This window comes from Geospiza fortis, unplaced genomic scaffold (genome assembly GCF_000277835.1).
Source record: "Geospiza fortis unplaced genomic scaffold, GeoFor_1.0 scaffold492, whole genome shotgun sequence".
NCBI classification, from domain to species: Eukaryota; Metazoa; Chordata; class Aves; order Passeriformes; family Thraupidae; genus Geospiza; species Geospiza fortis.
Genome location: NW_005054846.1, coordinates 31,357 through 42,537, shown reverse-complemented (window position 1 = coordinate 42,537; position 11,181 = coordinate 31,357). Strand labels below are relative to the sequence as shown.

Below are 11,181 nucleotides of genomic sequence, written 5' to 3'. Positions count from 1 at the left end.
CCCCCCCCGAGTCCCCCCCTCGGTACCACCCCAGTGCCACCCTCGGTACCCACCCAGTGCCACCCTCAGTACCCACCCAGTGCCACCCTCGGTACCCACCCAGTGCCACCCTCAGTACCCACCCAGTGCCACCCTCGGTACCCACCCAGTGCCACCCTCAGTACCCACCCAGTGCCACCCTCGGTACCCACCCAGTGCCGCCGTGTGCCCGTTCTCCGATGCCACCATCAGGGGGGTCCTGCCCATTTTGTCGGCTGAGTCCACCTGGGCCTGGTGGCGCAGCAGCAGCTGTAAACCACGGACGTTGTCTGCGAAGGCAGCAGCGTGAAGGGGGGTCCTGGGGGGCAAAATCCACCAAAATCCACCAAAATCCACCAAAATCCACGAAAATCCACCAAAATCCAGGGGCAGGGAGGAGGAGGGGGTGATGCTTAAAGAGTCAGTTTTTATATTTTCACAGTATTCTTTTTTTTTAGTTCATCTTTTCATAATATTCATATTTTTTGAGCTCGTATTTTCATATTAGTATTTTTATTTCATCCTTTTAAAATAGTCATATTTTTATTTCATTTATTTTATTTTATTCTATTTTATTCTATTTTTAAAATTTTTATTTAATAAATTTTGTATTTTATCCGTGGGGATGGTGATGCTCGTATTTTCATAATATTCATATTTTCATGTCATATTTTTAAAATATATTTTTATTTCATATTTTAAAAAAAATTTGATTTTTATTTCATTTTTATTTTATTTTATTATATTTAAAAAATTATTTAACACATTTTGTATTTTCTCAATGGGCGTGGTGATGCCTTTTGTTTTAACTTTCACATTTTCATAATATTCATATTATTCATACATCTTGGGTGTAGTCTTGGCCAGGCTATTATACTGCCCAAGGTGAATCCTTTTAATAAATTCATTTAAAAATTACAAAATTTAATCCTTTAATTCTGTCTGTGTCTGTTCCAGGAGCCTCCCAAGGCACCACCTACAGCCTCAGGGACTGAAAAGTATAAATAAATAAAAAATAAATAATGTCCTTTCTATAAGTAAGTATAATAAATAAGTAAATCGCCTTTATAAATAAATAAATGGATAATATATATATATATTTGTAATATATTTATTTATCGACTTATTTATTTATTTATTTATATTATAAATAATTTTATAATTCTATCAAAACCTCGTGACTCTGATCCATCTTGGGTGCAGCCCTGCTGGGCTCTTTTAATAAATACACAATCCTTATAATAAAAATTAAATCATCAAATAAATGATTAATAAATTGATATTAATGAAGTTATTGTAATACATTAAAATTACTAATAAATGACTAAGAAATCATTAAAATATTTTAATAAATACACAATTCTTATTATAATAATTAAGCGAATTATTAATAAATAATATTAATAAAATAAATTAAAGATACGAATACATTAATATCACAAAAGTAAATTTAATAAATTAAAATACTAATAAATTAAAATATTAATGAATTACAATATTAAGAAATTAATAATGAAAAGACACCATTGAATCTCACCTTCCTTTGGCATCTCTGCTATTAACAATCTTGGCACCCAATGCTTCCACCAGCATTTCAGCAGTGCCGTCCTGGTTGTTAATTCTGAGAACGGGAGGAGAAGGGAGGTCAGGGCAGGGCTGGGCACAACAGCCCAGGAACTGCAGATATTTGGGGTGAAACTCCCCTTTTTTGGGGTCTCCAAGGCCTGGAATTGTTTGAATTATTTTGGGGTGAAATTTCCCTTTTGGGGGCTCCAAGGCCTGAGGATATTTGGGGTAAAATTCTCCTTTTGGGGGCTCCAAGGCCTGGAATTGTTTGAATTATTTTGGGGTGAAATTTCCCTTTTGGGGGATCCAAGGCCTGAGGATATTTGGGGTAAAATTCTCCTTTTGGAGGCTCCAAGGCCTGGAATCATTGGAATTATTTTGGGGTAAAATTCCCCTTTTGGAGGCTCCAAGGCCTGGAATCATTGGAATTATTTTGGGGTAAAATTCCCCTTTTGGAGGCTCCAAGGCCTGGAATAATTGGAATTATTTTTAGGTAAAATTTCCCTTTCAGGGGCTCCAAGGCCTGAGGATATTTGTATTTTGGGGTAAAATTCCCTTTTCAGACCATCTCAGAGGCTCCAACGCCTGGAATTCTTTTTAGGTAAAATTCCCCTTTCAGCCCATCCAAGAGGCTCTCCAAGGTCTGGAATTATTTGAATTATTTTTGGGGGTAAAATTTCCCTTTTGGGAGCTCCAAGGCCTGGAATTGTTGGAATTATTTTTGGGGTAAAATTCCCCTTTCAGCCCATCCCAGGGGCTCCAAACCCCAGAATTATTTTTGGGGTAACATTCCCTTTTCAGCCCATCCTGGGGCTCCAAACCCCAGAATTATTTTGGGGTAAAAATTCCCTTTTCAGCCCATCCTGGGGCTCCAAACCCCAGAATTATTTTGGGGTGTCACTTACACTGCACAGTGCAATGGAGTAAAGGGGTTTCCTTCTAGGTATGCAAACGGGTTGTGTTCAAGTAACAATTCAAGACAATCTTCGTGCCCTGGCGAGACAGGAACAGCAGCTTGGAGCAGCTTTTCCCTAAATCCCAAAAATCCCAAAATCCTGGAAAATCCCCCCCAGATCATCCAGTCCAAGCTGGCAACAACCCCAAAACCCAGAAAAACTCCAAAACAACCCCAAAAAGTGAGAAGAACCGTTTGGATTTTGGAGCGGATCAGGGTCTCACCACTGTAGGAGGCCCAGTGCATGGGTGAGTAGCCACAAAAAAAACCCAAAAAATCGCCCCAAAAAAAAAAAAAACCAAAAAAAAAAAAAACCAACCAAAAAAGAAAAAAAAAAAGAACAAAACCCCAAAAAACCCCAGAAAAAAACCCCCCAAAACACAGAAAAACTCAAAAAAACCCTAAAAAGTGAGAAGAACCATTTGGATTTTGGAGCAGATCAGGCTCTCACCACTGTAGGAGGCCCAGTGCATGGGCGAGTAGCTGCTGTAGTCCATCACGGACCCAAAAAACCAGAAAAAAATCCAGAAAAAATGCCCCAAAAACCCAAAAAACCCAGAAAAAAAAAAAAGAACAAAACCCCAAAAAACCCCAGAAAAAAACCCCCCAAAACACAGAAAAACTCAAAAAAACCCTAAAAAGTGAGAAGAACCATTTGGATTTTGGAGCGGATCAGGGTCTCACCACTGTAGGAGGCCCAGTGCATGGGCGAGTAGCCGCTGTTGTCCACCACAGACTCCAAAAAACCACCACCAAAAAATCCCTATAAAAATGCCCCCAAAACCCAAAAAAACCCCAAAACTCCACAAGAACAAGAGGACCATTTGGATTTTGGAGCGGATCAGGCTCTCACCACTGTAGGAGGCCCAGTGCATGGGCGAGTAGCCGCTGTTGTCCACCACAGACTCCAAAAAACCACCACCAAAAAATCCCTATAAAAATGCCCCCAAAACCCAAAAAAACCCCAAAACTCCACAAGAACAAGAGGACCATTTGGATTTTGGAGCGGATCAGGCTCTCACCACTGTAGGAGGCCCAGTGCATGGGCGAGTAGCCGCTGTTGTCCACCACAGACTCCAAAAAACCACCACCAAAAAATCCCTATAAAAATGCCCCCAAAACCCAAAAAAACCCCAAAACTCCACAAGAACAAGAGGACCATTTGGATTTTGGAGCGGATCAGGCTCTCACCACTGTAGGAGGCCCAGTGCATGGGCGAGTAGCCGCTGTAGTCCACCACGGACTCCAAAAAACCACCACCAAAAAATCCCTATAAAAATGCCCCCAAAACCCAAAAAAACCCCAAAACTCCACAAGAACAAGAGGACCATTTGGATTTTGGAGCGGATCAGGCTCTCACCACTGTAGGAGGCCCAGTGCATGGGCGAGTAGCCGCTGTAGTCCACCACGGACTCCAAAAAACCACCACCAAAAAATCCCTATAAAAATGCCCCCAAAACCCAAAAAAACCCCAAAACTCCACAAGAACAAGAGGACCATTTGGATTTTGGAGCGGATCAGGCTCTCACCACTGTAGGAGGCCCAGTGCATGGGCGAGTAGCCGCTGTAGTCCACCACGGACTCCAAAAAACCACCACCAAAAAATCCCTATAAAAATGCCCCCAAAACCCAAAAAAACCCCAAAACTCCACAAGAACAAGAGGACCATTTGGATTTTGGAGCGGATCAGGCTCTCACCACTGTAGGAGGCCCAGTGCATGGGCGAGTAGCCGCTGTAGTCCACCACGGACTCCAAAAAACCACCACCAAAAAATCCCTATAAAAATGCCCCCAAAACCCAAAAAAACCCCAAAACTCCACAAGAACAAGAGGACCATTTGGATTTTGGAGCGGATCAGGCTCTCACCACTGTAGGAGGCCCAGTGCATGGGCGAGTAGCCGCTGTAGTCCACCACGGACTCCAAAAAACCACCACCAAAAAATCCCTATAAAAATGCCCCCAAAACCCAAAAAAACCCCAAAACTCCACAAGAACAAGAGGACCATTTGGATTTTGGAGCGGATCAGGCTCTCACCACTGTAGGAGGCCCAGTGCATGGGCGAGTAGCCGCTGTAGTCCACCACGGACTCCAAAAAACCACCACCAAAAAATCCCTATAAAAATGCCCCCAAAACCCAAAAAAACCCCAAAACTCCACAAGAACAAGAGGACCATTTGGATTTTGGAGCGGATCAGGCTCTCACCACTGTAGGAGGCCCAGTGCATGGGCGAGTAGCCGCTGTAGTCCACCACGGACTCCAAAAAACCACCACCAAAAAATCCCTATAAAAATGCCCCCAAAACCCAAAAAAACCCCAAAACTCCACAAGAACAAGAGGACCATTTGGATTTTGGAGCGGATCAGGCTCTCACCACTGTAGGAGGCCCAGTGCATGGGCGAGTAGCCGCTGTAGTCCACCACGGACTCCAAAAAACCACCACCAAAAAATCCCTATAAAAATGCCCCCAAAACCCAAAAAAACCCCAAAACTCCACAAGAACAAGAGGACCATTTGGATTTTGGAGCGGATCAGGCTCTCACCACTGTAGGAGGCCCAGTGCATGGGCGAGTAGCCGCTGTAGTCCACCACGGACTCCAAAAAACCACCACCAAAAAATCCCTATAAAAATGCCCCCAAAACCCAAAAAAACCCCAAAACTCCACAAGAACAAGAGGACCATTTGGATTTTGGAGCGGATCAGGCTCTCACCACTGTAGGAGGCCCAGTGCATGGGCGAGTAGCCGCTGTAGTCCACCACGGACTCCAAAAAACCACCACCAAAAAATCCCTATAAAAATGCCCCCAAAACCCAAAAAAACCCCAAAACTCCACAAGAACAAGAGGACCATTTGGATTTTGGAGCGGATCAGGCTCTCACCACTGTAGGAGGCCCAGTGCATGGGCGAGTAGCCGCTGTAGTCCACCACGGACTCCAAAAAACCACCACCAAAAAATCCCTATAAAAATGCCCCCAAAACCCAAAAAAACCCCAAAACTCCACAAGAACAAGAGGACCATTTGGATTTTGGAGCGGATCAGGCTCTCACCACTGTAGGAGGCCCAGTGCATGGGCGAGTAGCCGCTGTAGTCCACCACGGACTCCAAAAAACCACCACCAAAAAATCCCTATAAAAATGCCCCCAAAACCCAAAAAAACCCCAAAACTCCACAAGAACAAGAGGACCATTTGGATTTTGGAGCGGATCAGGCTCTCACCACTTGGCCCCCCGCTCACCCCCCGGTGCAGCGCGGTCCGGCCCCTCTTGTCGGCGGCGTCGGCCGTGGAGCCCTTGTCCAGCAGGAGATGGACACAGTCCACGTGGCCGTTCATGATGGCCAGCATCAGAGGGGTCCTGCAAGGGGAAAGGCAGAGAATTCATGGAGAGCACCAAGGACCTGGAGGGGTTTGGGATGGAGAGTTCATGGAGACCACCAAGGACCTGGAGGGTTGGGATGGAGAGTTCATGGAGACCACCAAAAACCTGGAGGGGTTTGGGATGGAGAGTTCATGGAGACCGCCAAGAACATGGAGAAGAAAGGGATGGAGAATTCATGGAGAGCACCAAGGACCTGGAGAAGTTTGGGATGGAGAATTCATGGAGACCACCAAGAACATGGAGGGCTGGGATGGTGAATTCATGGAGAGCACCAAGGACCTGGAGGGTTGGGATGGAGAGTTCATGGAGAGCACCAAGGACCTGGAGGGTTGGGATGGAGAGTTCATGGAACCCACCAAGAATATGGAGGGAAAAGGGATGGAGAATTAATGGAGAGCACCAAGGACATGGAGGGGTTTGGGACGGAGAATTCATGGAGACCACCAAGAGTCTGGAGGGGTTGGGATGGTGAATTCATGGAGAGCACCAAGAATATGGAGGGGTTGGGATGGTGAATTCATGGAGAGCACCAAGAATATGGAGGGGTTGGGATGGTGAATTCATGGAGAGCACCAAGGACCTGGAGGGTTGGGATGGAGAGTTCATGGAACCCACCAAGAATATGGAGGGAAAAGGGATGGAGAATTAATGGAGAGCACCAAGGACATGGAGGGGTTTGGGACGGAGAATTCATGGAGACCACCAAGAACATGGAGGGCTGGGATGGTGAATTCATGGAGAGCACCAAGGACCTGGAGGGTTGGGATGGAGAATTCATGGAACCCACCAAGAACATAGAGGGTTGGGATGGTGGGGATGGAGAATTTATAGAGCCCACCAAGAGCCTGGAGGGGAAAGGGATGGGATGGAGAATTCATGGAGACCACCAAGAGTCCGGAGGGGTTGGGACAATTGGGAGTGGTGGTGAGGGACACAGAAATGGAGGTGAAGGACACTCAGGATGGTGGTGGCACCTCTGGGGTAAGATATTTAAGCAGCAAAATCTGGCAGGTTCTTGTGCAGAGGACGTGGGATGGACTGAGCACAGCCCCCATGCGTCAGGAAGGAGCTGGGAAGGGTCAGGAGAAGCTCCTCTGGAACCATTTCCCTTCTCATGATCCCACCATGACTTCATCACCAATAAACCAAATTAACTCAACAAATATCCCAAATTCCACCCCGTTTTGGCCGTGCTGGAGTTGCTGAGGGATCTCCCTTGGTTCTTATCTCAAGCTGGGACCTTCCAGCAGGTGTCCCTGCCTGTCCCAGGTGGCCCTGCCTGTCCCAGGTGGCCCTGGTGGCACTGGTGGCTCTGGTGGCCCTGGCGGCACTCACTGGCCGTGGATGTCCATGACGTCGGTGATGTCCGCCCGCTCGCCGCTGTCGATCAGGAGGTGCAGGGAATCCGTGTTCCCGTTGGCAGCTGGGCACAGGAACGGGAAACGGAGGAGGAAAAGGGGAGGAGGAAAAACGGAGGAAAAGGGATGAGAAAAAGGGAGGTGGAAAAAGGGAGGAGGAAAAGGGAGGAAAAATGAGAGGAGGAAAACGGGAGGAGGAAAAGGCAGGTGGAAAATGGCAGGTGGAAAAGGGGAGGAGGAAAAATGGGAGGTGGAAAATGGGACAAGGTAAAGAGGGATGAGAAAAAAAGGGATGAGGAAATGAGAGACAAGGAAAAGAGGGATAAAGAAAAGGGACGAAAAAAACAAGGATGGGGAAAAGAGGGAGGAGGAAAAGGGAGGAGGAAAAGGGAGAAGACGGAGAAGCAGAAGAGGGATGAGGAAGACAGATGAGGCAGAGAGACAAGGAAAGAGAGATGAGCAAAGGGGATAAGGACGAGGGACAAGGAAAAAGGGACGACAAGTCAGAAACCCCCAAACCCTCAGGAAGGGGATGAACCCCTGGGGTTTCTGGGTTCTGTACGGCCCCATCCCCATCCCCTGCAGGACCCAAAACACATCAGGAACCCTCCCAGGACACTTTGGGAACCCTTCCAGGAGCTGCAGGAGCCCAGGACACCCTGAGAACCCTCCCAAGGCCCTCCAGGAGCTGCAGGAGCCCAGAGCCCTCCCAGGACCCTTCCAGAGCCCTCCCAGGACCCTCCCAAGACACTCTGGGAATGCCTTCAGGATCTGTAGGAGCCCAGAACTCCTCAGGAACCCTCCCAGGACACACCAAGAACCCTCTCAGGACCCAGAACACCCCGAGAACCCTCCCAGGACATTCCAGAATCCTTCCAGGACACCCTGAAAACCCTCCCAGGACCCTCCCAAGTCACTTCTGGAATCCTTCCAAGACCTGCTGGAGCCCAGAACCCCTGAGGAACCCTCCCAGAACATTCCAGAACCCTCCCAGGACATCCCGAGAACCCTCCCAGAACCCTCCCAAGTCACTTTGGGAACCCTTCCAAGACCTGCAGGAGCCCAGAAGCCCTCAGGAACCCTCCCAGGACATCTTGAGAACCCTCCCAGGACATTCCAGAACCCTCCCAGGACATCCCGAGAACCCTCCCAAGTCACTTTGGGAACCCTTCCAAGACCTGCAGGAGCCCAGAACCCCTGAGGAACCCTGCCAGGTGCCACCTGCAGCGTGGAGAGGCGTCCACTTCCTCTTCCTCTCCTTGACCAGGGCGGAGGCGCCGTGGCTGGTGAGCACCTGCACGCACTCGCTGGCGCCGCGCTCCGTGGCCAGGTAGAGCGCGGTGCGGCCCTTGTGGTCCCGCACGTCCAGGTTCACCAGCGTCTCAGCCAGAGCCTTGAGGGCTTCACAGTGACCATTGTAGGCCTGGGGACAGGGGACACGCAGGTGGGCAGGTGGAAGCGTTCCTCAGGTAGCTGGAGTGTTCCTCAGGTACTCAGAATGTCCCTCAGGTTCCTCCAGACAACCAAAGTGTCCCCAAGGTACCCAAAGTGTCCCTCAGGTAGCCAGAAATGTCCCCTAGGTACCCAAAGTGTCCTTCGGGTACCCAAAGTGTCACCGAGGTACCCAAAGTGTCCCTCAGGTAACCAGAAATGTCCCCCAGGTACTCAGAGTGTCCCTCAGGTAGCTGGAGTGTTCCTTGGGTAGTCAAAGTGTCACCCAGCGACCCAAAGTGTCCTTCAGGTACCCAAAGTGTCCCTTGGGTACCTAAAGTGTCCCTTAGGCATCCAAAGTGTCCCTCAGGTAACCAGAAATGTCTCCAGGCAACCAAAGTGTCCTTCAAGTACCCAAAGTGTCCTTCAAGTACCCAAAATGTCCCTCAGGTACCCAAAATGTCCCTCAGGTACCCATAAATGTCCCTCAGGTACCCAGAAATGTCCCGCTCATGCACTGAGAAGTGTCCCCAAAGTACCCCCTAAGCACTCAGAAATGTCCCCACCAGAAATGTCTCCTCCAGAACCCTTCCAAGACCCAGAACACCCCAAGAACCCTTCCAGAACCCTTCCAGGACCCAGAACACCCCAAGAACCCTTCCAGAACCCTTCCAGAACCCTCCCAAGACTGTGGGAACCCTTCCAGGATCTCTCCAGGACCCTCCTAAGACACTGTGGGAACCCTTCCAGGACCTGTAGGAGGCCAGGACATTCCAAGAACCCTTCCAGGACCCTTAGGAACCCTTCCAGGACCCAGCAGGAGCCCAGGACACCACCAGAACCCTCCCAGGACCATCAGGACCCAGCAGGAGCCCCTCCCAGGACTCTCCAGAACCCTTCCAGGACCCTTAGGAACCCTTCCAGGACCTGCAGGAGCCCAGAACCCCTGAGGAACCCTTCCAGGACCCGCAGGCACTCACAGCTAAGTGCAAAGGGCTGACTGGAACGGTGCTTTCCACATCCTCCAGGCAGTTAAAGGACATTTCCAGGAGCTGCAAGGACAAAACCCCAAATCCAGAACTGACCCCGGAGCTCCCCAAATCCACCCTGAGTTGCAGAAGGGCAAAAACCCCAAAAACTCTGACCCCAAAAACTCCCAAAACTCCGACCCCAAAACCCCAAAAACTTCAGAAACTCCAACCTCAAAACCCCAAAAACTCCAAAAATCCCAACCCCCAAACCCCAAAAACCCCGATTCCAAAACCCCAAAAACTCTGACCCCAAAAGCCCCAAAATTCCAACCTCAAAACCCCAAAAACTCCAAAAACTCTGACCCTCAAACCCCAAAAACTCCAAAAAATCCCAACCCAAAACCCCAAAAACTCTGACCCTCAAACCCCAAAAACTCCAAAAAATCCCAACCCAAAACCCCAAAAACTCTGACCCTCAAACCCCAAAAACTTCAGAAACTCCAACCCAAAACCCCAAAAAATCTGACCCCAAAAGCCCCAAAATTCCAACCTCGAAACCCCAAAAACTCCAAAAACTCTGACCCTCAAACCCCAAAAACTCCAAAAATCCCAATCCCAAAACCCCAAAAATTTGGGATGGGCTATTCCAAAAAATCCCATTTTTCCTGACTCGAATTCCCATCTTTTCTCTCACTTTTGAGTTTTCCAGCTCGAATTTTCTCTCCAGCTCAGATTTCCCCTCTTTCCTGGTTGGGATTTCTTCTCCTTCCCACTTGGGATTTTCCCCCTTTCCTGGGGTTTTTTTCCCCCCTTTCCCCAGGGAGATTTTCCCCCTTTTCCTGGATGATTTTCCCCCTTTCCTGGGGGTGATTTCCCCCTATTTTATTAATTATTTTCCCTCATTTTCTGGATTATTTCCCGCCATTTCTGGGGTGTTTTTCCCCCTTTCTCGGGAACGATTCTCCCCCTTTTCCTCGATGATTTTCTCCTATTTCCTGCATGGTTTTCCCCCTTTCCTGGGGATTTTTTCCCCCATTCTTGGAGGTGTTTTCCCCCATTTTCTGGGGGTGGTTTTCCCCATTCTTGGTGGTGTTTTCCTTCTTTCCTGGGGGTGATTTCCCCCTTTCCTGGGGGTGTTTTTCCCCCTTTCCTGGGAGCAATTTTCCCCCTTTCCTGGAGGTGTTTTCCCCCATTTCATGGCTGATTTTCCCCCATTTCTGGGGGTGTTTTCCCCCCATTTCCTGGGAGCGATTTTCCCCATTTCCTGTACGATTTCCCCTCATTGCTGGGCTGATTTTCCCCCATTTCTGGTGGTGTTTTCCCCCATTCCTGGGGATATTTTCCCCCATTCCTGGAGGTGTTTTCCCCCATTTTTGGGGCTGATTTCCCCTCTCCTGGCGCCCTCACCAGCTCGAGGTTCTGCCGGTTGCCGTAGGCGGCCGCGTAGTGGACGGCGGTGTAGCCCTGCTTGTCCCGCAGGGAGGGGTCAGCACCGTTGTCCA

The 11,181-nt window shown here is 48.7% G+C and overlaps 1 protein-coding gene across 1 annotated transcript in view; it reads right to left on the bottom strand.

Moving 5' to 3' along the window:
• The window catches only part of ANKRD52 (ankyrin repeat domain 52), a 39,165-nt gene that overhangs the window by 8,716 nt on the left and 19,268 nt on the right, over nucleotides 1-11,181 (bottom strand). The window contains exons 12-31 of the mRNA XM_031065529.1: nucleotides 11,087-11,180; nucleotides 9,689-9,760; nucleotides 8,499-8,700; nucleotides 7,255-7,342; nucleotides 5,778-5,895; nucleotides 5,558-5,641; nucleotides 5,389-5,472; nucleotides 5,220-5,303; nucleotides 5,051-5,134; nucleotides 4,882-4,965; nucleotides 4,713-4,796; nucleotides 4,544-4,627; nucleotides 4,375-4,458; nucleotides 4,206-4,289; nucleotides 4,037-4,120; nucleotides 3,868-3,951; nucleotides 3,731-3,782; nucleotides 2,490-2,577; nucleotides 1,556-1,639; nucleotides 192-337 (exon numbers count right to left, since the gene is read on the bottom strand). Coding sequence (XP_030921389.1) covers nucleotides 192-337; nucleotides 1,556-1,639; nucleotides 2,490-2,577; nucleotides 3,731-3,782; nucleotides 3,868-3,951; nucleotides 4,037-4,120; nucleotides 4,206-4,289; nucleotides 4,375-4,458; nucleotides 4,544-4,627; nucleotides 4,713-4,796; nucleotides 4,882-4,965; nucleotides 5,051-5,134; nucleotides 5,220-5,303; nucleotides 5,389-5,472; nucleotides 5,558-5,641; nucleotides 5,778-5,895; nucleotides 7,255-7,342; nucleotides 8,499-8,700; nucleotides 9,689-9,760; nucleotides 11,087-11,180 — 1,868 coding nt within the window. The remainder of the gene's footprint in view (nucleotides 1-191; nucleotides 338-1,555; nucleotides 1,640-2,489; nucleotides 2,578-3,730; nucleotides 3,783-3,867; nucleotides 3,952-4,036; nucleotides 4,121-4,205; nucleotides 4,290-4,374; nucleotides 4,459-4,543; nucleotides 4,628-4,712; nucleotides 4,797-4,881; nucleotides 4,966-5,050; nucleotides 5,135-5,219; nucleotides 5,304-5,388; nucleotides 5,473-5,557; nucleotides 5,642-5,777; nucleotides 5,896-7,254; nucleotides 7,343-8,498; nucleotides 8,701-9,688; nucleotides 9,761-11,086; nucleotide 11,181) is intronic.